Source organism: Enoplosus armatus, chromosome 5 (genome assembly GCF_043641665.1).
Source record: "Enoplosus armatus isolate fEnoArm2 chromosome 5, fEnoArm2.hap1, whole genome shotgun sequence".
Taxonomy (NCBI): domain Eukaryota; kingdom Metazoa; phylum Chordata; class Actinopteri; order Centrarchiformes; family Enoplosidae; genus Enoplosus; species Enoplosus armatus.
In genome coordinates this window covers 9,602,587-9,627,874 of record NC_092184.1, presented here as the reverse complement: position 1 = coordinate 9,627,874, position 25,288 = coordinate 9,602,587, and the positions used below count along the sequence as shown (strand labels likewise).

Here is a 25,288-nt window from a genome sequence, read left to right as displayed (position 1 = left end):
GACTTATTCTTGCTGCTGTAAATGTGATTTTGTGCACTGACGGGTGAAATCCTTAGAGTAAACGTTGGGAACACTGCTGCTGCTGCAACACAGGCTAAATGACTCAGAGTTGTGTCCTTGTAGCCTGCAGCAATGTTGGGCCTTCTGTGGAACTGAAAACAGGGTCTGGTAGATTAAACAGCGCTGCGTGGACCAGCTGGTGTTGCTCACTGTAAACTTCCTGTCAAGCTCAAAACCTCACAGACTGAGTGCTCCCAAATGACCACTTTTAAGGTAGCGCTAAGTATGTGTAATCAACTGTGGTGATAGATGGGAGTCTGGACGGAGTTCTGTGGACGCCCATGTTAACAGATCAAGTTGTATTAGAAATAGGACAATCACAGGGAGATGTCCAGAGTTAGTTTATGGTATAGTGAATTTGGTGTGAGTGAATATAGGTCTGTAGAGAGGGAAGCAGAGGGTGGAATCTTTATAATGTGACGAACAGCTGAGCTCGTCAAAGGGCCCCCTCATCCAGCCTTGAATTGTTGTGTTTGGTTCAGTCCATTCCTCCCACCATGCAACATGCTGGGACGTGCAGTCTCCTTGGTGATCACTGGTGATCAGAGCGAGGTCCCAAACCACCTGCAGTGGGGATTTTCTCTCTGTACTGCACTTTACTGGGATGGGTCGGCTTGGCTTTGGTGGCTGCAGCATAAAGCGGAGGGAGTGAACTTCAGAGAGAGGCAGACACATCAGAAGGAACCCTTCTGTTTTTCTATCTATTTTAGTCAGCTGTGTGTAAACACCAATGGCATGCTGCGTGCCATCTCACATATATTCATGACTTCATGTGGGGTGGTTTTGAAAAGTTTCCCACTGAGCCATAAAAAGTGAGGTAGGTCTATTACCCTGTAATGCTGTTGTGCCACTTGCAGCAGCTGGCCACATTCCTCTAGACTCTGTCAAGCAGGTCTTTCAGGAACAATGAGTAAAGGATAAATAAACAAAAACAGGGAAAATACCAGTATTTGAGCGTAGACTATTGTCTGCTCAGTGCAAGAGTCTGTCGGCGACATAATAAAAAGCCCAAATGCAGCACATTGTCCTCCTCCTTTTGTGCAATAGTTGTGGCTAATTATCAGCCCAGAAAATGAACTGCTGTGTGAATACCAAGAGAGTGCATGCTGAATGGATCAAGCAATGCTGATCTTCATTATCAGCATTGCCAAATGACACGAGACAAAAGGCAACAGGATAGAGCCATCTCCCTGTAATGCAGGGATAATGGTCAGATTGTTGGGGCTTTCAGCAGCCTGTGTGCTCGCTGTGCTGCGTGGAGCGGATATGCATGTAGAGAAAAAGAGGGCCGCTGCTGCATTCATTTACTTCAGCCAGCTCTCAGAGTCCCTGCTGCTCTGGCACTCCAAATATGCCTGTGGAGAATGGGAAACTGCCACAGACACACAGAGGTAAGAATATGGATAGAGTGGACGGGGCCTTAAGTGGATCCTCATGTCAAAGCCTTGTGGACCCAACAGTACACCCCCGTCTTTCTCTGCTGTATGGTCTGCCCTGACCTTGGGCCTTTGTGAGTGTCACAGTGTTTTAGCTGTTAAGCCTTTCCTCAAACAAACAGTAACATAATGATACTTCAAACCCCTCAAGCACCACAGGGTGCCCTAAATAAGCCAGCTTTCCCCTGCCTCTTCAAGTCCCTCGGCCTCCTGCTTTACCATGAATATTAAACAGGGGTGAAGGGCTGAGGAATGCTTCAGAACCAGAAAAATGTGTCTGGTGCAAAGTTGTCCCTCAAGAATCTAAGATTTACACTGGCTACTTTATAAAAACTAAAAATTCAAGTTTGTTCGTGATGAAAACTTGACCATATGGGTACGTGAAGTACAGTGATGTAGATTAATTGAGTCATGTCATAGCTTGCACGTGAACACACATGTAGGAGGCTTGAGATTAATGTGGCAAAGCCGATTTTTGCAATATTGTGTGTCAAGTTCTCTGTCAGTGGTTCTCTAATGAGGGTATCGATTACATGCTTGCAGGTGGTGGTCCTGGTCTCGCAGGCTGATGTGTGCATTTAAAACCTTAAGCCCCATCAAGGTACAGAGATCATTGGTGCGCCATACTATTGTCTGTCTCTGCGCTGACTGGCATGGTTGTGAGCTGAGAGAAGGGCTGAGGGGCCTGGGCTGGGGCCGGGGCTGCCTTTCTGACTGCCTGAGAACAAAGCACCTCCTCTGGCCTGTAATCAAAGCCCTGGGAAATAACAGACATGACATTCACCTGGACAAACACACATTCACTGCTGGGTGTGTGTGCCTGAATGTATGTTCACTTGCTCTCACTTGTAGTTGTATGCACACACAGAAAACATTCTGAGAAACCTATTCTTTAAAACATTCCCCACAATAATAGACGAAATTGTCCTGAAGCTCTTTGAGGCGACTGGAAAAGTGCTCGCGGTCCTGCAGTGCCTCAGGTGTTCCCTCAGGGACCTGCGGTTGTGTTGGATCAGCAAAGTGTTCTTTGGCTCGGCTTACCCTGAGGAGGAAGAGGCCGACTGATAGTGATTTAGACTTCAAGTGGAAACTGAGCGAGAACAGCAAAAAGCGTCTAGAGAGATAAAGAAGCCCAGTTGACCTCCCTCTCCATGAACTCAGAGTAAAAAATCCAATAAAAAACACTCTTTAGCACCAAGCCATTATGTGTTTGTGAGTACATTTCATCATGGTGTTGTAATGGTATTTTGGTAATAAAGGCTCACAGGCATTCGTACATGCAATCAAGAAATGTTTTGTAATGTTTTAGCTATGCTGTTTTTCTGTTTTTCCCTGTGTCTCTCAGACTCTAATATTGCTGTTTTTCCTTTCCATGTTTAGCCTCTCACCTCCTCTTCTATTCCCTCAGATACGCGGAGGGAAGCTGATGATCACAAATGCCAGGAAGAGCGATGCTGGGAAGTACGTGTGCGTCGGCACGAACATGGTCGGAGAACGTGAAAGTGAAATAGCTGAACTTACAGTGCTTGGTAATTAATCCCTTTTTTCTCCTTTAGAGTATCTCAATCTGTTGTCTATTTTACTTTCAGTCCACATGCAACCCACAACCATACACATACACACACACACACACACACACACACACACATACACACACACATCCGCACACACATTTTGTTTGTCTGCAGTGAGAAACAGAATCCAGATGTTAAGCTCTGATTGTCTGTCTCCCAGGGAACTAAATGGTGTCACTGACCTTTATCAGATAGAGTGTGAGATGACCTCCAATCTCACACTTAACTATGAATCCCAGGCTGGCCTCAGCAGCTTCTCTCCTATGACCAGCTGCACCCTATTTCGCCATCAGTGACCTCTGACCCTGATACACTCCTGTGTCCCAAGCAGAGAGCATGTCCAGACTCCTGATTTTATCGCTTTTTTTTTTTACTTCCTCCACCTCTTCTCCTCAGAGACCTCTTATAATCTGTCAGAGGGAACAACAGCAAAGCCGGTTTCGTAAAGATAAATAATTAAACTGAAATGATACTGTTTGACAATGAGGCCAGCTCCTAGCTTTTGTGTTTGTCCATCTGAGTGAGTGTCGTAACCCAGAGACTCTGGTTAATCATAAACCACAGTGGTTGATTTTTGGGACCAAGTCTGAAGGAATGTGTTCAGAGCAACTGAAGGCAATTGTTTTTTTAGCCTGAGAGAATATAGAAAATAAACATTGGAAGTGCTGTGGTGAACCTGTACTGTTAGGATTTGGTGACCAGAGCGAGTCAGAGCTGGACTTTAAGGCTGATGGGGTTAACAAGATGATGATGAGGAGGGGTTAGATTTTCTGTGTCAAGTCTTGTTCAGTGTCCTGTCTTCAATTAATTTAGTCTAATTAAACCCATGTACTGTACCACAAAGTGGTAACTGTTTCCTGTCCTTAGTTTTGTCTTGTGACTTCCATGTACTGTCTAGTCCAGACTGTACTTTTGACTTATTTCATCTCTTAACCATATATTGGCTATTACCTTGTCATGTCGTGTCTCTATATACAATTTCAATTAGATTATTTCACATTATTTATTTATTTTAATTCCAGGGCACCTCACAGGACTTAAAATTAAATTATTTAAATTGAGCTTTGCTCCAAGATATCTTTTTCCACTGTGTTTTATTTAATTTTCAATTTAATTTTAAATTGTAGCTCCAAAGCCCGACTGTAAAGCACAAAGCCAAGAAGGGAATCAAAGCAACAGATTTAATGACTTAAACATTATTCCAGTACTACCATTCTGTGCTTTTAAATGTGCGTGCTGTTTTCATCTATGCAGAGCGTCCCAGCTTTGTACGTCGCCCGGGCAGCCAGGTGGTGTTAGTGGACCTGAGTGTAGAGTTCAGGTGTGAGGCCCGTGGCGACCCAGTTCCCACTGTGCGCTGGAGGAAAGATGACGGTGACCTGCCCAAAGGAAGGTATGACTCAACAACCGGCCCCCTTTCATCACACAATACCTTCCTCCCTCACCCTCTCCCTGTCGTTGTTGGATCCACTGCTCGCCTTTGTCCGTGTCGTTAGCTGACGCATGTTGCATTGAGTGAGTCTGTGAAGACAAAAGTTTTTTGTGTGTTTGACAACATTTGATACATGAACACCTGTTTTAATCCAGATATGAGATTCGTGAGGACCACACCCTGAAGATCCGTCGTCTGACCTCAGCTGATGTAGGCTCCTACACCTGCGTCGCAGAGAACATGGTGGGCAAGGCGGAGGCATCAGCCACGCTCACTGTCCACGGTAAGGCAGAATACTGTTACAAGTCTCTGTTTCACACTGTTGAGTCGGCCAAATATTTCATTTACAGCCCCTTGGACTGCCATTCTAAATTAATTTCCATTTTGGGTTATTGTGCAGCTTGATTCAAATGCAATTTAGCCTAGCCTCATTGCAATAATAGCCTCCAGCTTTAGTACTACATGGTCATCACTTTCAACTATTCTCTCTCAATTAGCTGATTGATTTCTAATAAAAAGAAACGCAAAAATCCATAACAGCTGTAGAGTTGTGCGCAAGGGAGCTCTACAGCAATCGATATCATTTGCCCTATACAAGTGGCATTTCTCCGTAGGCTTGTCGTCCTCCATGTTTTAAGACATACAGTACCATTTGTGAACCTATGGAATATCTGAGTCTCCTGTGGCCCTCTCCATCGGACGTCTTATTAACACAGTTGGAATATAAAGCAGCTGGTCACAGAGTGTGAACATTCAGAAAGAAACCATTGAGAAGAACTGGGGGCTGGGATCACCCCCAAACCCTCCTGAGAATCAGAGGAACACAGGGGCCATTTAACGCCAAACTAATGGGAATGTTGGGAGTTGGGTGGGAGAAGAAGGGAGGGAAGGGGGAGGAGGAGGAGGAGGCTCGGTGCTAGGGAAATGGGGATTGGATGGAATGACAGTGAGTATGTTGGTCTTGGTGGCGGCTCACCACTGATGCAGAACGGGTTGGGAATTGGGGCTGGGGGCGATTGTGGTGAAGAGGATAGCGGGAGAGAGGTTTCTGTGGTGAGGTCAGTCATATTAATGTCACTCCCAGCAGTCAGCGCAGCAGAGATATAAAGAGACAGGGCAATTCTAATCCTCTGCCAACCCCCCACCCGCAAACACAGACACTTCATCTTCACATGGCTACCCTTTGCAATTATTTCTTAATTTTCTCCACAAGACAGCAATCTTTAGATTGGTTTGTAGAGCAAGATTAGGCTCACCTGCCAATACACCCATCAATATATCTACTTCTCTTATTGCCTTTTTCTACTCTTTCCCTCTCCCTGATGAAAGCTTAGTTAATGAAAGGGAACAGCATTGATGCACTCGTTCAATAAGCTGTTCTCCAGGCTTAGAACCATATTTGAAATGCTAAAACCACCATTGTTCTCAGTGGAAATGAAATGTCTTAACCTCAGGCCAATTCCCTGTTGCCTGCATGCAGAAGCAAGGCACTTTCAACTTACCATGTTATACAACTTAGAGAGGCAAAACTGAAGTAAAAGCACTTAAATTGATTACACTACAGCAAAGAAGAACCTCAGCCGTAGCGGACCAATGTAGATGCTTTCTTAGAGCGTAACATCAGGTGTAAGGCATAACGTAAATCATAGGAATCCTTCTTCTTTCATAGTTAGATCGGACTTATGCCTTAACTTCCAAGCTTTCAAAGTTCCTAGAACCATTTCCATCTACTCTTCAGATCCCTGAGCTTCATCCAGACCAAGACATGAGGAGGCCAGGGAGGCTGTGGGCACTGACTGAGTAGTCCCGCTAATTAAAGACAAGCAGGCCACAGTCCCACGCCCGGAAATGACATGCTTCTAATTACAGATGCGGGCATAGGAAAGGAAAGAAAAGCTGGGTAATTGTAGGTCTAAACAGGCCAAAGTAGCAGAAACGATGTATAGGTAGTAAGATGTCGCTGTAGTAGTGAAGACAACAGTAATGTTGGGGGGCAGGAGTTGCTGTGGGTTTAGTGGGCAATGCTGTCGCCCTACATCAAGAGTCAAAGTATGGCAAGATTGCGGCGCCACTGCATAAGAATAACTCAGCAGCTGAATAATATAATTTCAGTGGTAGTGAGCTACTGGCACAGGGAACTACACCACAAAATGGGTAATCTGATATTTAAGACCTAAATGGAATTAATATAAATATTTTTTGAACTCAAGTTTTTCTGCCTAATCTGCTGTGAAGTGTAAATGAACAATAAAACCAATTGAATTAAAAATTTGGATAAAAAAAAAAAAAATAGAAGTCTTCCTCTGCAATGTCAGTTTGCAGTTAGCTTATCATTGAAATATGGTATGTGCAAATGATAATATAAGCAAGACACAGATTGTCTGCTTCAAAGCAAATCCCTTTCAAGAGCTGGACAGTTTACAAAAAGAATCCGGCTCTGTGTGGACAGAGGGAGATTTTCGCACCTCCCATGGTCAGATTGTCAGTGAACAACGTCGACATTGTGGAAGTGGTGCCTTGGGCTGTTTTTCTTTCAATGTGCTCTGCTCTCGTTAAGTAACTTAGAAGAATTATTGTCTTCCACGCGTGTTTGTCAGTCTACTACACCTCGTTTGGACTTATAAATATGTCAAATAAAATATGTCATTGATTGATGGAAGAAACACATAATTGGTCAAGTCACCAGCCGTATTTATAGCTTCATCGTAAAATCATTAATCTAAGCCACATGAGAATGTAGTAGTGAGATGGGCTGTTCAGCTATTAAGTCTCCGTAGGGTGTGAGAGTGTGTGTTTTTAAAGATTTAAGAATCACACAAAGGCATTTTGATCCGGGTCTGTTGTGGTTAGATAATGTTTATACTGTATTTGGTTAATTAAACCTCACCAGTGGACTTCCACCAAAGGAATGTAAATACATTGTTTCAGACTTTATTGGACAGAATTCAGAAAAATCAGCGTGTTATTTTTTCTCAGCTGGTTAAGTTTGCTGTTAGCAGTGATTTATGTATAGAAAGGTCTTGAATGGAATGGTAGTCCCCAGAGCAGCGTTGCTAATAACCCATGCAAAGAGTCTGGAAGGAGACTGGAACTGGTGCCAAAAGAGAGTGAATGAGAGGAACTTTCTTGTCAGCAGCCTGTGTGCTCTTACAGTGATGATGAATACCAGAACCTGGTTGGGTGCCACATGTAGAACTGATGCTTTGCATCGCTCTGTCTCTGTATCACTGCATTTGATGTATCCTAACCACCAAATAGACCCTCGTTGTGTCTTAACTCACTTTCATAGTTGTGAGAACCACATTTGATTAGTTGATATACAGTATACAAAATCTCAGAGAGGGACAGAACATTTAAAGCATGCTACAGACCTCCCAATGGGAACTACAATTAATCATGCTAAATCCTCCGCATGCAGTCCTGCTCTTGTGTTGATGTCAGGCCCACTGAACAGCAGCACTGCTCAAATCCCCATTAATATCTCTGCTGTGGTCTTTGGTACATAGCCTGCCTCCTATTGGGCTGGAGGCCACAAAGCTCAGTGTGTTTTTTTTCAGCCACTCTGATCAGCTTATTGATAGAGACTCCCCTCTGCGGTGTAAGCTTGTGGAAAGCCCAGAACAAAGTTGCCCGGTCAGATTTAAGGCTCACCTCTCCCTCCAGGTTCACAACTGTGATCACAGCAGCATGGGAGAGGTAGGGTTACCTAATTAAAGGCTTAGACACACATGAATGGATGTGTGTAGGTGTTTTTAGGGGGTTCGTGTATTTGTGGGCGTGTATGTTCTCATGATTGTGTGTATCTAGAGCCTCTCACACACGGATAGCGGTGAGCGTCTTCTTCAGGGAGTGTTTGATGTGAGTCTTATCTGCATTTTAAAGGCCAGTGGGGGGAGGGGGGAGGGGTTGGTCATTACTCTGACTGACAGCGTTTATGTTTCCGGGGGAGCCGTTGAAGCAGACAGATTAGATAAGGTGAGTGATTGGTCGGGGGAGATTTATGGCCAAAGAGTGACAGTTAACATTCACCTTGTGGTTTTATGAACCGGGCTTACATTTGCAAGGCTGTGTTTGAGGGACTGTGATCTAGCTGCTCCTCGGGGTGCTCTAAACCTCATTAAGGGTACAGAGACGTTCACCTTCACGCAAATCCTAGAAAGAGAGGGAAAAAATAAAGAGAGCATTATGTTGCGAAGCATAAAACATCTGTTATGTATGTTTCAAAAAGGCACACTTGACAATGCGTGTGCCTTTTTTGTCGTTTTGTTTTATATAATCCAGCATGTTTCCTGTTCTTTTCCTGTCCTGACCATTTCCCAAGACTAAGAAGGAATGTTGAATCAATGTTCTTCAGTATTTTCTTGTGTGTGTACATTTTCAATGCATTCCTGTTTACTCATGGTAATTATTCTTTGCTGTGTGTATCACCCTAGGGTTTGAGTCAAAGGTGACACATGGCATGTCTTTTATTCATAGAATAATAATAACATGATTATTTGTGCCCATGGACATCACATTGTTATTTTCCTTATCTCTCCTCTTTATATCATGCTGTTTATTATTTATTTATTCATCTTTGGGTTTTTTGTTGTTGTGTTTTTGTTTCCTTTTTAGTCGTGTCTGGTAAGTTGAAATGTCACCCGTCACCTATTCACCGCCCTGACAGAGACAGGAAGCTGTCACAACCCCCCTCCATCCTCCTCCCATCACTTCTCCACCCTCCAATCAGCACTCATGTTTCTGTTGTCAAGGGCAACAGTGACAAAAGGACATTAATGGGTAAAAATATGCTCAGCTTGGGCCTTCAAGGTAAAGCCGCATCATTTCATTCTATTATTTTCTCCTTTTATGCATTACCAAACACCCCATCTTATTCATGGACAGATTATGTCTGTATTTCAAATGACAGCTTTCAGATTGCTTTACTTTATGTGTAACACAGCCCCTGTATAAAAAGACGATTTATGATATTTGAGGTCATATCCTTTATGAAGTGAAGGAGTAAACTGGCAAGTCTCTTGACCTCTACATTCAGTGTGTTTCCTCACATAGATGGCCTATTAGACCAGCAAGGCCTAGTGTCACCGTAGAGCTGCATGGATGACATTGGGCTTCGACACCACACTTAGTCTGAGATGGAATTTGTCATTAAGATGCATGGATACTGCATCCTGGTTGAGGCCTGCGCTATTGGAGGGTGTCAGCATGGACAGATGGTTCAAATTTATTCCCCATTTCCATGTAAATTTTAATGGTCCATGCCCTTGCCCATGCAAATGAGGGGGCATGGGAGTAACCCTTGTTTTTTCTATTCATTACATTCTATAATATGCCTGCATTTTGAATTTTAACAGCACACAGTTTAATCTGGTGTGCACACACCGTGCAAAGTTTTGAAAGAGAGCCTGAATCCTTAAGAACACATTTGAGTCTTTTGTCTTTCATGCAAATAACCCAGAACACACGTAACTTTAATATTATGATAACTATAGTAATATACTATGGCGTGTTTGTTTATTCAATGGCTAAGCATTCTTATGGCTGTCCTCCAGTGCCCCCGGCATTTGTGGTGAGACCAAGGAACCAGGTGGTTGGGGTTGGCAGAACCGTCACCTTCCAGTGCGAGGCCACTGGAAACCCACAGCCAGCCATTTTCTGGCAGCGGGAAGGCAGTCAGGTAAACAAAATAAACTATGATAAAGGTTTTCATTTCAAAATTCTCTTCATCCATTTAGATAACAAGCTAGCACATTCATTCAAAGCTTTTGGGCTATTTTGAAGGCAAAGTTCCCTTGATAGCTGATATCTATCTATGACAGATGCTTGCATACTTTTGCCATTTTAGAGTGAAATCTTCAACCTGTCTAATTAACCTATTCTAGCCAAATAGCTGTTGACTGTGTGTAATCTGTTTTCATCCCCAACAGAACCTGCTCTTCTCCTACCAACCTCCTCAACCCTCCAGCCGGTTTTCTGTATCTCAGACTGGGGACCTGACCATCACTGATGCTGAACGCTCAGACGTGGGATACTACAGCTGCCAGGCCCTCAACATTGCTGGCAGTGTCATCACCAAGGCTCTGCTAGAGGTCACTGATGGTAAGCAACCTCCCTTTAAACATAGTTTCTGCATACAGCAAAGCCTCAGAGGGAATTAGAGGAACACAGAAAGAAAACTTGAGTGGATAAATATTGGTATTTCAGATAATCTTTGGCTCATGAGGATAATGCTGTTCATCTGAAATGCTGTGGTCGTGCTGTAGAGCATATTAATATCCAAATTGAGGTTTGTGAGGTTTGGTCTGGCCTGTTCAATGTGTTCCTGTCAGAGGTAGAGACTCTCTGGTGCCTGTGTACCCAGACCGTGGCTCAGTATTTGGCTTCACTGGCTTCACACTGGCTAATGTCTCCTTTGGTATTCCATGGCTGGCTTGCTGCTGTCTACCGTTAGAATACTGTGGCTGTGTGGTGAGGTCTGGATTGGGTCCTTTAATTACTCTGCTAGCCAATCCCTGTCAGCCTGGTGGACTAACCTTGGCTTAATTTCCACCATTCCCACAGAGATCTGGGCAGCTATTATTTTGTCTATGACACACCTAGAGCCATCCCTTCATTTACCAAATGTCCTTCTTCATTTCAGGCCTACAATGGTATGCTCCATCTCTCTCTCTTCTTCTCTCTCTCATTCTGTCATGCTCTCTGGATAATAATAACAGTTATTAAAGTGAGCAGGCCGCTCTGAGGCCACCACTACTCCGCAGGCAGATCTGGTAATTACAGGTCATGCTGACAATGTTTTAGTAATTGCACCATCCCCGGCACAAAAGCTAAGACAAAGCGGCCCAGAGATTACACCGCAGCGTGGTTCTGAGGATCTATGCACACATACATGCATCATTATGTGTTGCCTTTACACTGTGTTAGGTATTAATTTGATTGCTCCTCACTGAATGTAACTTGCCAGTAAATCAGTGGGGCAGACAGCAATGGTCATCAATAGTGCTATGAATGATAATAATAATCAGAGGGAGGCAGACAACCTACAGCAGGAACATGATGAATCAGTAGAAGAACAGTAGAGACAAAATAAAAAGAATTATCTGGCGCATATAATTAAAGTCTCTCGAACATCTTCTCCCCTCGCCTCCTCTTTTCTCTGCATTACAGCCTTTCTCTTTCTGTCAAATACATGCTTTCTCTTTGTCTTTGTTGTTTGTGTCTACTGGTTGAACACCCAGGGTTCACAGTCTGGGAGGCAGCGAGGAGGAGTATAAACGTCCTCATGCTAATAACATTGTCAGTTCTGGCTTGATGTTTTTTGAGCATTTTCTCCCTTGTGTTGTGTTTTATGGCTGGGGGATGGGCTAGGGGATTGTTGGCCGCAAGCGTTCATATGGGTAGTGCCAGGCGTCTGGTGGAGCTGCAGCGAGTAGACTGAAGTATCTGAGGCCGTTTCATTTTAATTAGGCTGCTTTTATTTGGCTATGTTCGACTCCTGCTGCTGAATGATTAGAAAATTGTTTCCAGTTGTTAAAATTGGATTTAATTCCCCTCCCACTACCCTTGCAGTTTTCACATACTTGCATTGCTACACGCTGTTTGTCAGATGCTCACCATTCTCTGCCTTTTGTGTATTTTCTCACACAAGCTGGATATAATTGTCTGAATCAGCTGTTCCTTCTGTCCCTGCTACAGTACATGAACACCTTTACAGTTTTTTCTCCTTCCACCTCTCCACATAATTGCTCATTCTCCTCCTTCCGCAGTTGTGTCAGACCGCCCGCCACCAGTTATCCGACAGGGCCCAACCAATCAGACAGTAGCTGTGGACGGCACAGTGATCCTCAACTGTGTGGCATCAGGAAACCCCACCCCCACTATCCTGTGGAGGAAGGATGGTGTCTTGGTGTCAACACATGACTCCAGGGTCAAACAGCTGGACACGGGCGCATTGCAGATACGCTATGCAAAGGTAGAACACCTGCACACATGTACAAACATGCTCAGATCCCTTTTATCAAGCAAAGGAAACGTACTACACAACAGTACTGCTCTGTGGCATTCGGAGTTTGTAATTTGTCTATGAATGTATAAACTCGCCTTGCATTTCTATGTTTATATAGATATAAAATTATGTTTTTAATCACGATTTTCCATTAGGCTGCCTTTAATGTCTAAATCCATTCAAATAAACTTCAAAGTTGTCCATATCTCGTCCATAATGTGCTGGGCAAACCCCTGCTGGTTGGTAAATAAAGCATGTGTTCCCTGCCAGCAGCCAGCCCTCAGTGGGCTGTCAGTCAGTTGTCGCAGGTTTGAAATGGAGTCTGTGAAGTCGAACAGTCTGTAGTTCCTGTCAGTCAGCAAACGCAGTGGGTTTCGTGTGTAATTTTGTGTGCGAGCGTATGCGTGTGTGATGATGGCAAGCTGTGTGATGCCGAACACACTCTTAGGGAGAGACAAGTAGGGGGTGCTGACGTGTCTTCCAGATGGAGGCGTCACGGGGTCAGAGTTCGCGTCAGTTTGCGGTGTTCTGATGAATGCTGGCATGTCTTGTGGTGACAAGATTGCAATGTGATTGGGCCGCCAGTGCGAGGCAGGCAGGAGGGGATACGTCTGAACCCCTCTCCTGCTGTAGCCGAGTAAACTCCGCAGGCACTTTACATTAATGAACTTGTCATTTCTCCCTGACAACATTTTAATGAAGATGTTTTTGACGCGTGAGGTAATTTATTTTTTGTTAATGTGGTCGCGTGAGTGTTATTGTCAGGATATGTTCACACTCGGTTATTCAAACAATTTATCTCTTTCTGTTTTTTTTGCTTACACACCAGCCCTTAGCGTACTATGCATCACCAACAAACCACAACAGAATTATTTGTCAGACTTTGACTGTAGTAGTAGATTAGACATCTTTAAAAATGCAGTGGTGTAAAAATACGGCACATATTTGTTGTGTTTTGTGTTTTGTTTATAAGCCTGTTAGCTAGCAGAATATCTTTAAAGATTTCAATTCAGTTTGGAGGAAATTTAGGCCTTGAGCCAAGAAACAAATGATTTGTTTTATGTCTTGATCCAAAATCCAGGTGTCGATCCAAGAATCTTGTGATTCTACTCTATCTATTTTCTCTATTTTCTCTTGAACTACTGCACTTTGTATGAATAAAATCAGGCACATGTATCACATGATTGTCTCTCTATCTGTATTTTGATGCAGATCCAGATGTAATGCAGATTACATTTTCCATTATTAAAATAACAAACTTCAGCCTTGGTAGAGAGAGAGGTATAAGCTCTATAAGTGCTTTACAGTGTTGTATAGTTCCTGAACTAAAATATAACTAAACTACAAATTACTACACCATAGTTCACCAATGTATATCTAAAATATATCTTATATCTAAAAGCGTAATAAAAATAATTGAAGTTCAACCATATTTCTTCTTCAATTTGTCACCACATCTGTTGCACAGAGCAGTGACTTCCATGTTTGGTACTTGGGAGGGGCTGGGGGGAGGGTGGTAGGGAGAGAAAAAGGTCTCCAATTAGTCTATGATCCTGTGAAAATCTTTTCCATTTGACTAGGAATGGTCTGCCACTTGGCCTTTCCAGCTGCTTCCCCCCAGTTTCTGCTATGAAAGAGATGATATTGAGATTATCAGGCAATGACAGCTGCCTGCTACAGACTCCACCAGAATGTGAATAAGCAGAGCAGTGATGGTGGGGGGAGAGACAGCGAGAGGCAGGGAGAGGGAAAGAGACTACAACCAGTTCAGGAAACTGTGGCTCACATTTAAATAATTTCAATTTAACCAAAAATCCTCCCCTCTCCTCCTCCAGCTTGGTGACACTGGCACCTACACCTGCATCGCCTCCACACCCAGCGGAGAGGCGTCATGGAAAGCCTACTTAGAGGTCCACGGTAAGCCAAACCAATAGTGAGGTTTAGTGTCCATCAGCAGAAGTTTTTGAATGAAAAGTGTACATTTTTTAATATCTTGAGATATTTTAATATTCTTATTCTGCTTTGTGAAAGGAGAAGTCAAAAGAGAGTTAATATTGAACATTGGAGATGCTTTGCATGCCTTTGCTTAATGGGAAATGGCAATAAACTACATTCCGCCCTGTTTCTTTCCTTCTGTCTGTTCTACATTAAGAGTTTGGAGTCCCAGTCCAGCCAAACAGACCTACTGACCCAAACCTGATCCCCAGTGCCCCTTCCAAACCTGAGGTCACTGACGTTACCCGCACCTCCGTCACCCTTTCCTGGAAACCTAACCTTAATGCTGGAGCCACACCAACCTCCTATATAATAGAGGCCTTCAGGTAAAACTAATCAGCTCGTTGATCAATAAACAAAATAATTGCATGGCCTAAATAAAGCCTTTAAACCGCAGTTCTCTCTGTTGTGTGTCCACAGTCATGCATCAGGAAGCAGCTGGCAGACCTTGGCAGAGCATGTGAAAACTGAGTCATTTGTACTGAAGGGCTTGAAGCCCAGCGCAGTCTACCTCTTCTTAGTACGGGCAGCCAATGCCTACGGGCTGAGTGATCCCAGTCCTATCACTGATGCTGTGAAAACACAAGGTGAAAACTGCCTTCTTACTTACATGAATTTGATATATAATACAGCAGTTTTTCCTATAGTTTAAGACAAGATAATTCATTTCTGATGTCTGTGCTTCTGCATACAGATATCCCTCCCACCAGTCAGGGTGTGGACCATCGTCAGATCCAAAGGGAGTTGGGAGAAGTGGTCATCCACCTGCACAACCCCACCATTCTCTCCTCCTCGTCTGTCAGGGTGCAGTGGACAGTGAGTATAATTTTCTCCATGAATGCACTATTGTCACTTCTTTTTCTTAAGACAGCTGGAGCCAGCTACAGATCGCCATATGGATCATTGGTATAGCTGGTCACCAAAGCTCCAAGGTTAGTTTAGTGATACGCCTATGGTCAATTTGTCAGGCCGCTCAGCCGAGCTAATGTGCTAACGTCCTAACACCCTACAGAGGAAGGGCACTGCAAAGAGCAGCCTGGAACACTGTCCAAGTGTTCTTAGTGTCCATCTGGCATGAGCCTGAACTGGTCGACTGGCCGGAGACCAAAAATCTGCAGCTTTGCCCACAGTGGACCACTCAACCGCCCAAAAGCCAAACTACAGAGCCCAGCCTTCTGCTGGCTATGTAGTACCTTATAGCAGTGTGTGGCGTGCCAGTCTGTGCCCTCTCAGATTGAAAACACTTGATGGCTGTTAAAATAATACAAGTGAGAAGGAAGAGGCGGCCAACTCATGCTCTTAAGTGGAAATGGCTTACAGATGTTAAATCGGATAGGTGGGGAGAGGAAGAAGGAGAAGTAGAACTGGGAGCTTATGGTGGTGTTTCTTTGCTGGTACAAGCTGAATATGTACTAATGTTAACCTGCAATCGATCTGGTTAATGTATCTTTTTTTTAGATTAGGAGACAATACAACTATACATTATATATATGTTAATATATTATATATTAGTCTGTGGGATGGCTCACTGAAGGGAAAGAACAGTCCCTGTTTTGCCTTTTGACATTAGGCCACCCCTACATTCCCAGGTATTATGAAGCGCCATAGTGAGTGATGAATGGGACTGAGGAAACGTGAAAAGGATACTGACATGTCAAGACTGATTTAAAACATTACTACCCAGTTATCCTGTCTCCGTGGAATGTTCCCGAAAAACACGACATGAAGGAGACTGACGTTACAGTTACGCACCTTGGTTTCCTTGTTTTGTGGGGTTAAATCTATTCCCAATGTGGAGTTTTCCTTTGTGTTGTGGTAAATGGTTGCACAGTTTTCAGGCTAATGAAGACCACCTGAGCCAGCAGCGTATTTTACAGGGGAGGGATAAAGAAATCACTAAAATCTTTACAAGCCAGTGCTGCTTGCCTTCCACAGGGACTCGTAGGGATGTTAGCATACTGGTTAGTGGTTATTCTTTTCTCCAACCATGCTGGATCATAAAGCAACATTAATTATCCCTAGATTAGACTAACAGACAAATCTCCTCCAATTACATTTATCCTCTTTATTTAGCTACATCAGATGCCATTTAACTTGTTGTATTCTTAACTTGTGGTAGATCCACTCTCCCCCCTCTTGACTTCAGCAGCTAGTCAGAACACTGGAGAGCAGGACAGGATGAGACAGGCTGTTCTGGGAGCCTGGGCCCTATTTAACCAGCTCCAGACTTAGAGGAACCTCTGGCCAATGACCTCATACTGCGGTTTGCACAAATCGCTGCTGCTCCAAATGGCGCATAGACAGACAGTCGAAAAGAGAGATGTAGATGTGGATGGATAAACTGAGGGGTGATGTGATGAGTTAGCACCCCATTCCATGCAGCGCCTGGTGTATCAGTTGCACGAATCCGTCGCTGTCCAGTGATGCTACAATCTATTACATTCCTGTATCATTTTCCACTGTGAACTGTGAAGCAGCTAATCAAGTCAAGCTGACAACTTCTTTGTCTTGCGTTCCCGTGCCATTCACTAGGTGGAGCAGCAGTCACAGTACATCCAGGGCTACAAGGTGATGTACAGGCCTTCACCGGAGGCGCTGCAGAGGAGCGAATGGGCTGTGTTCGAGGTGCGCACCCCTGGAGAAGACAGCGCTGTTGTGCCGCAGCTTCGGAAGGGAGTCACATATGAATTCAAAGTCCACCCCTTCTTCAATGAATTCCAGGGAACAGACAGTGATGTCAAAATTGGCAAGACGCTGGAGGAAGGTGGGGGGGATGTGAATGTGTGTGAATGTCTGTGACTGTGTGCGAGTGTGCTTTAGTGCTTGCATGTGTGCATGCATGTTTTCATGTTTACACAATTTTATATGCACAGCTTGCATGTGCGAGAGCACACAACAGCTGTTCACAGCAGGCAGGGAAGGTAGGATTATGTTATGTTCAAATGTGGTGTATTCAAGCATGCTAGGGTGGATGTTCAGCTCTTTAAAAGGCCCTATGGAAACCCATATACAACACTCCAGTGCAAGTGTTATACTAATTTCTCATAGGGTGTGGTTGTGGCAGTCTCATGAGGTTTGGTTGAAACCCAACTGCAAATTTTCATTTGTAGCAAACAGTTCAGAGAAATCTGAGTGCAGAGTGTTTACTAGAGAGTGTGTGTGTGTGTATTGCATGTGTGGGAGTGTTTTGATCTTTTTCTGCTGGATTCTCCTTTGTTCCCAATTTTGTTGATAATTGTTTTCGGAGCTCTAAACATAATGTTTGTTCTCCCGTAAGCAGAGAAATGCCTGTTTTTACAACATCCACTCACAATGTGATTACGTCTTTTATGTTGCATTCATAATTATTCTAGTTTAATTACCGTTGGACCACAGGTTGGCATTCACACACCACCATACACCCCACCATCATGACTCCCTGTCTGTTTTAAGTAAACAGTTATTTGCCCACAAACATACTTGTATTAATCAAACGCAGTTTTCAGATAAAAGCATCAGAATTTTGATTATTAGTGCTTTGTTCTCAGCTCAGCTTCAGTCTCACACAGAGATAAAGGACAAATTCTGACAGCTAAATGGGATGAGGGGAGACAGAGAGAGACTGCATGCAGTTCTGAAAAAAAAAAAAATCGCTCTCATGTGTGAAGGTGTGTTTTTTATCTTTTGTCTACCCCCATCAGCCCCCAGTGCCCCTCCTCGTGAGGTTACAGTGGCGGAGAGTGGGGACAATGGGACTGCCATCGTGGTCTCCTGGCAACCCCCTCCAGAAGACGAGCAGAATGGGGTGGTCCAGGAGTACAAGGTAACAAAAAAATAACAGCCAGCAGCAACCTCAGGTCTTGGCAAGTGGGACTAGTATTGTAGAGACACACAAAGGTGACACAAATAGGGATGCAGACAGAGCAGATAACAGAGAAAGAGACTATGCACAGACATGGAAAGGTAATGAATTCCTGGCTGAGGCACACCTTTGTACACTCCTCAGTGCTCTTCCTCTGCGTGATGACAGACTCAGAGACAGGAGAGGAAAGGAGTCAAAAGCAGGGGAGCTGGTGGAAACTTGTGAAACAGTGCCATCTGGTGGAGATGGTAGACTCACACATCTTGCGGAGTGTGAATGTGAATAGTAATAGTGAGGAGCAATTTCTGTGTCGATTATTGATAGGTTTCTTTTTTTTCCTGTAATAGTATATAGGCCTTAACTGGTGATTACAGATCATTGTGTGTTGAGGGGAGATAAAATGTTTGGCCTTCCATGACAGATGGTGTATTTTAACTATTTGTCTGTATTGATACAAAGGAAAAGAATTCAACCTTTAAAGGGTACAAACTACATAAAACTTGACAACACTGTAGGTATTCTATCCACGACATCCATGCAGAGGAAGGTAATGTATGTAGTAGAGCAGAGGACAACAAGCTATAGTGACCAAGGACATAAAAATGAAGAGACAGATTTCTATTATAATTCCAGGCATATCTTTGGCCCTTGGCTGTGCTAATGCATCCTCAACCTACAGCACCTCTCTCTGAGTCCCCTTTTCCTCCTCCTTACTTGATAATGTATGCTCCTTTTGTAATGGCCTCACTTTGGACAGCGCTGTCCACTCATACATTATGCTGTGGAAGTCCTGTATTTTAATTGGAAAGCCTTTTAGTGTCACAGGGAATATAGGTTAGTGGCAGAAGGGGAGATGAGGCAGAGCCAGTAAAAAGTTAAGCCACTGTTAATTTTCCAGGTAAATGTTTTCTGGTGATAGGCTTTATAGTAATTTCATGGTTTTTAAATCCAGCTCGAGAGCGTTCCCTGCTCATTACCGAGCACGGTCCCTAGCGGCACTTCCACTCGCCGCAATTTTTTTAAATACACAGAAAATTTCAGGGCTTTGTAGTTCCATCACAGAAGCGCAAACACACGCACATGCACACATGTATAGTACACACCCAAGGAAGTGTGTGCGTGTGTGTGTGTGTGTGAGAGTTAACCTGGTTACCTGGTGGGAGGACGTGGGGGGGGGGCGGGTAAAGAAAGCAGAATGTCAGGGGCTCAGGATGTGGAGGTCTCCAGGGCTCGTGCTGAGGTGAATGTGTACTTCTCTTTGTGACCCTGGTATGAGTCAGCCTGCAAGACTGCGCTCCTTCCTGAGAATGACAACACTTAGCTTCTGCTGAAATTGGGTTATTACTGATCCCCATTTGTTTTTCATGGGCTTAAGGCTACGCTGAGACATGTTATGGCTACCTCAGCTAATACTGACCCTGTGTTGAGCACAGCCTGTAAAACATAAAGCCATGCTGTAAAATGTTTTCCTACCTCAGAGATGTAACACAATACCCACGGTGTGCTAAAATGTCGCAATAGCAGCACCAACCAATTATAAGGACACAGATTGGTGGCAGCTACCTAACTGAGTGTTGTCACGAAACCCTCATAACATTGCCTCAATCTCCACTTTCTCTTTGTCTCTGTTATGGCAGATTTGGTGCTTGGGGAACGAGAGTAGGTACCACATTAACCGTACAGTTGACGGCTCAACCTTATCCGTGCTGATTCCCAGTCTGGCCCCAGGGATCCGCTACAGCGTGGAGGTAGCAGCCAGCACCGGGGCGGGTCCCGGGGTCAAGAGCGACATCGCCTTCTTCCAGCTTGGTGGGTAGAAACAACCTTTAGTTCTCTCTCACAGGAGGTCATATAATTATTTTGTTTTTCCTCTAGTGGATACATTTGCTGTGTTTCCATGTGTTTGTCCTCTGGCAATCCTTGCGCACAGAATGAAACCCAATCATCTGACAAATAAGTATGGCATTAATCCAGTCATCTCAAATCAAGATCTTTTCAGTAATATGACTTTCTGCCAAGTAAACAGACAATTATGTAATTCCTTTCTTTGGAGTAATGGACATGTTCAAGTCTCTGCCTGTTTTCCCTTTCATTATCAACAGTGATGCATAAAAACTGTAATTGAAGTGATTATTGTTATACAAACATCATCACACTTGCCACAGAAGAGTATGATGAGTTTGAATGACAGGGAACTTTTACATTTTTCTGTGCACTCTGAAATGTCTCTTAGCTACAGTAGCTGGCACTGTGATCAACACAGGCACATTCAATTCCTGTGTGGCAGAGCTGTTGAGCCGGCTGCCCCACCCTGCTCCGCTCTCCAGTCAAGGATGCAATGTTTTCTGCCTCTGCTCCGCTTCAAACAACAAAGGCAATAATGAATCCTGCACTCTGGGCTCAGACATGACATGTTATTAATGCTAAGAAACACTGCTGACTGCATTGGGGCTAGTTGCTGTAATTTATATGGTTTTTTTTGTTTTTTCTTTAAGTCTAGACGGACAGATATTTTGAGATGTTTTGTCAGTTTTTATTCCCCAAAGCTCTGAGCTGGCCTACTCAGGAGAGGGGTGGAAAGCACATGAATAGCAGGATGAGGCAGAGAGAGAGTGAAAGAACTCCATCTGGTTTTAAATGTGTGATTGAGTGGGCTGGGATGGGCATGAAGAAGCATCAGCTGTGACTGATACAATTTCTCTCCCTTGAAGAGTTCCTGTGGTGATTGTTGCCATGTTCCAACACTGGAGTGGAACAATGTGCCTTGGGGACCAGCGCTTCACCCAAATGCATTTGTCACACTCTGAGCTTGTATGCGTCATCCCAGCCTAGATACCTGTACAGTCCCTTGTGGGCTGCTTAGTCACATTGGCATGCTCCGTTCGCTCGGCCAGACAGAGCCACAAATTGAGAGGACAGAGAAGTGAGAGGAGAGGCAGTCGAATGGAGACATGGACTCAGTGACTGAGACAAAGACAGACAGAAGGATATGGAGGGGTAAAGGCAGGGAGCAGGTTTCATTGGGGAAGTGTTTTTTGCCTCTGGCTTCGAAAGTTGGTAGAGAATGAGAGAGTGGCTACAACTTGAAAGACTCGAGAAAAAGAGAAGACAAAGTAACACGAACATGAAGAAATTTCAGAATGGCAGGGGGGTGGGGCAACCCGGAGAAGTCTTTCATGTATCACGCATGAGGGAGAAGCACAGAGAGAGTAGAAAGATGAGAAAAACAGACTGAGAGCTGGTTGTTGTGAGCAGCCGCACAGACGGTGCCTTTACAGTGCATTTCACAGTAGAAACAGCTTCAAGGCATTCACACCTCGGCTTTTCACAGATGTGCCTCAGTTTGCTAATTACCGTGGTGTCTGTATTTGAGGATGATATCATTGGATTTATTTATATGATTATGAAACCACCTCTGCTTGGTGTAAATGATGCCTCTCTGTGTTTTCCTATCCGGCTCCATCGGGCCTGTGTGGTGCACAGGCTCCGTTTGAATGTCTTTGGTTCCTTTCGTCTGCTCACCTGCCATTGTTGACTGGGATTTGCGATGAAAGCCTTTTGAATAATAGAGAGAAACGACTCCATTTCCACAACTCGGCCTCATGCACACCCACTGAGATGAAGAAAAGAGGAGATATGTTTATATTTATGTACTGTGCTGACTGTTCTTTTCAATATATTTTTTCCTATTTCAGGCTTTTCCACTTGGTTTTATGTTTTAAATAATATTTCTTTTCATCTTCTCTCCCGTTTTCACATTTCTAACTGACTTCATTACACGTGTGCCATCCAAATTTGCACCACCCAAATGTACCTTTATCCTTTCTAATCCTGCTATCACATCTCCATCTCCAATCACTTCCCCATTCCCCATCCTCAGACGCATCTGGGCGCATGACAGAAACCGTGAACCAGGAGAACCCGCTGTCCCAACAGATCTCAGATGTGGTCAAGCAGCCGGCCTTTATAGCAGGCATAGGAGCCGCTTGCTGGATCATCCTCATGGTCTTCAGTATCTGGTTGTACAGACACCGAAAGAAGAGGAATGGCCTCTCCACCAGCTATGCAGGCATACGAAAGGGTCAGTACATGAGCGCAACAGTACACCTTTAACACTACCAAGAATATCCACTTGAATTTCTGATTTGCAGTGTTGGCTTGAAGTTTGAGGTTTTCTTACTCACAAAATTTGGTGAGAATGCAATGCAATGCAGTATGTGTGGTACTGTTTATTTCAGTTTCAAGCCAGTCCCCTCCATCTTCTTCATCCCAAATTCTGCCAACCAACCTCACATCCTGCCTGTCACTCACAGAAAGATGTCTTTGTAGAGCGCTCTAGGTGAAGTCTAACTGAAAGTACTCTCCAGTAGAGTACTTTAAGAAGTGATGTGAGCTCCCGCTGAGAGTGCTGCATGAAGACGTCTTTTATTTCTCTTTCATACTTCTGTCACGCTGATTCTGCAAGGGTGTGTGAAGAGTGTTTTCAGTAAAGTACATTTTGAGGTCCGACAACTCCCCTTTTAGCAAGTCCCGTCTGACTGTGCTGGGAAAGAGAGAATGTCTTGCCATAATCCCACTTTATCAAGGACATACTGACATTTTCACATGCTTGAAGTACTCTTGCTGTCCTTTTTGAGAGGGGCCTTTAGATATTGGGGAAGTGGAGCATTGAGCAATCCTGTTAATAGTGTCTATTTACCATATGTTTTGAAAAATCCAAGAATCCCTGCCCATGTGTGTTTGGGCTGCATTTCAACCCTCTTTGAGTAGCCACAGCGTAACCCAATCGGTTTGTACCTGACTTGAGTCAAAGTGACAGGGTTCATGACATGTCCAACCTCTGCCCACAATAGTTAAGAGTATAAAGAGAGCTATTAGCCTTTCTTTCTAAGTCTCATTTATGTGTGGACTGGCTTAATGTGTGGCCTTGGGCTGTGCAGCTGCTGCCTGTGAGTGCTACCTGCGCCTGGGCTCAGGTTTACTGCTTACTTCCAAGGTTAGAGGAGATCCACCCTTCAACCTTGAGACACACACAGACAATAGACTGACTTAGCTGTTGCTGCCGCTAATCTGTGGTTGTCACAGACAGCACAAGCTATCCATGATCTGAATCCACTGCAGTCATGCTAATAGTGGGAATTGTGAGTCATGTGAAAGTGAGAGAAGCATCAGCTTTTCCTTAAGCTTTGTGGTGTTTTACAGCTTTTACACATACCTGTGTGGTCTATAATGGTCAGAACTGTTGCTTACTCTTTATGGTTTATATTAACTTGAAGACCAATATGGCATTTCAACTGATATCTTGATTTAATTGTATTTATTTAGGTCTAATGACACACGGTTGCTAATATGCTGTTGGACAGAGTTAGTGTTGCTCTGGGAAGAAATGATGTGCAATCTGAGACATCTTCATGTGAGCACACAGCCTCATACACAACACAATACAGGTATTGTTTTAAACAAAGTAACTAACAAACCGAGGTCATTTTGAGGGAATACGTTGATATAGAACAGTAACTTTGAAGACTTTATTAGTGCAGTAATGATCTGTGGCCAGGCGGTAGACAAGACTGTGTAGGCTGAGGTTACCCTCTTGACTTTCTGTGATACTATATGTTGATGTTTACTCACATAAACTCACAAAGCTCTTCAGGGGCACAGTAGGCAGACGTGCTCCCCCTCCCTCTCCTCCTCGTGCACCCAGACCACAAGAGGCCACGGCCTTTGTTGGAACTGGTAACTAAGAATGTTTTGAAAAGAGTATAATTGCAACCACATGAAGCAACAATCTGCACCCTGAGTGAAATAGGTTGAATTGGAAGTTGTGCATGTATGCATCTGTGTGCTACAGTGTTTGCTAGTGTTGCCTCTAATGTATAACATATTTACATTTTTTCTGCCTTCTAAATTAGTTCCCTGCCAATGATGTGCTTGTGTTGATCAAGACTTACACAAATTACAACATTGTGCAATACACATTTTATTATGCCATGCTGCAGAATTCCTCTAAAAAAACATCCAAACAAATCAGCCAAAATATAGCCTGAGAGTGCAGCAACCAAATAATAACTCAACAGAGTCATAGCTCATTTACAGCTTCCTCTATCCTGGGATTGAATATGTGTGATAGACTTGTGTCTATTTATGTATTTCAATCATATTTACATTTGTCAGCTTTGTTTTGAATGTTTTGCCTACCAAGTGTTAGCCTGTCTCCTCTTCAAAGACATTCATCAAACAGATAAAAGGCATCCAACCGCTCATACCTTTAGACTTGTTTAAGCATCAAGAGGAGAGATTCAAACATGATGACTGTGGCATTTAGAGTTGGCACAGGTACTGAATGGATTAATTGTTTGAGGAAATGAAAATATTACAACAACAGTGTCTTTCTTCTCAGATGCCCCTTTCAGATGCTTACTCTGTAGGTTGAAGGCAGCCGGCAACATTTCTAAAATGTACATATTTAAGGCAGTACACTGGATGTCAACCAGCATGGTGCAATGTTGCATCAACTGCAAAGCATACTGTAGCATTCTTCACTTCTTCAAAAAGGGCAACAACAAACAAAGAACATTTTACAGAAGACACACACAGACCGCACCAGCCATTACAGAATCTAAATCTAACTACAGTCGGTTGATGTTTTGCACAAGGGCCCCTTCCATGCCAAAGTGTGAGTGATTGAGCTGTGTGGGTGATGATGTGAGTGTTAGAGATAGCTACAGATATCTCCCCAGTGTGTGACCCCCGCCCAGCAGGCATCTGACAGTCTGGGCCAGGATTTGAACCAGCAGCTGGCTCAACACTCACTTTCCCCCAGTTGGGGTCCAGGGATGTCTGCAGGGATCAAAGACTAGGGGGCAGCGAGTAGCGTGTGAATACAGGCTAAAATACTTTTTGTGGATTTGTGCACTTTAAAATAAACTATGTGGTGCTAACGCA

At 43.8% G+C, this 25,288-nt stretch overlaps 1 protein-coding gene across 1 annotated transcript in view; it reads left to right on the top strand.

Moving 5' to 3' along the window:
* The window catches only part of robo1 (roundabout, axon guidance receptor, homolog 1 (Drosophila)), a 193,401-nt gene that overhangs the window by 152,637 nt on the left and 15,476 nt on the right, over positions 1 to 25,288 (top strand). The window contains exons 5-18 of the mRNA XM_070905509.1: positions 2,905 to 3,025; positions 4,325 to 4,463; positions 4,658 to 4,785; positions 10,055 to 10,179; positions 10,430 to 10,601; positions 12,269 to 12,474; positions 14,343 to 14,424; positions 14,660 to 14,828; positions 14,923 to 15,089; positions 15,197 to 15,318; positions 17,035 to 17,266; positions 18,183 to 18,304; positions 19,981 to 20,152; positions 22,224 to 22,424. Coding sequence (XP_070761610.1) covers positions 2,905 to 3,025; positions 4,325 to 4,463; positions 4,658 to 4,785; positions 10,055 to 10,179; positions 10,430 to 10,601; positions 12,269 to 12,474; positions 14,343 to 14,424; positions 14,660 to 14,828; positions 14,923 to 15,089; positions 15,197 to 15,318; positions 17,035 to 17,266; positions 18,183 to 18,304; positions 19,981 to 20,152; positions 22,224 to 22,424 — 2,158 coding nt within the window. The remainder of the gene's footprint in view (positions 1 to 2,904; positions 3,026 to 4,324; positions 4,464 to 4,657; positions 4,786 to 10,054; positions 10,180 to 10,429; positions 10,602 to 12,268; positions 12,475 to 14,342; positions 14,425 to 14,659; positions 14,829 to 14,922; positions 15,090 to 15,196; positions 15,319 to 17,034; positions 17,267 to 18,182; positions 18,305 to 19,980; positions 20,153 to 22,223; positions 22,425 to 25,288) is intronic.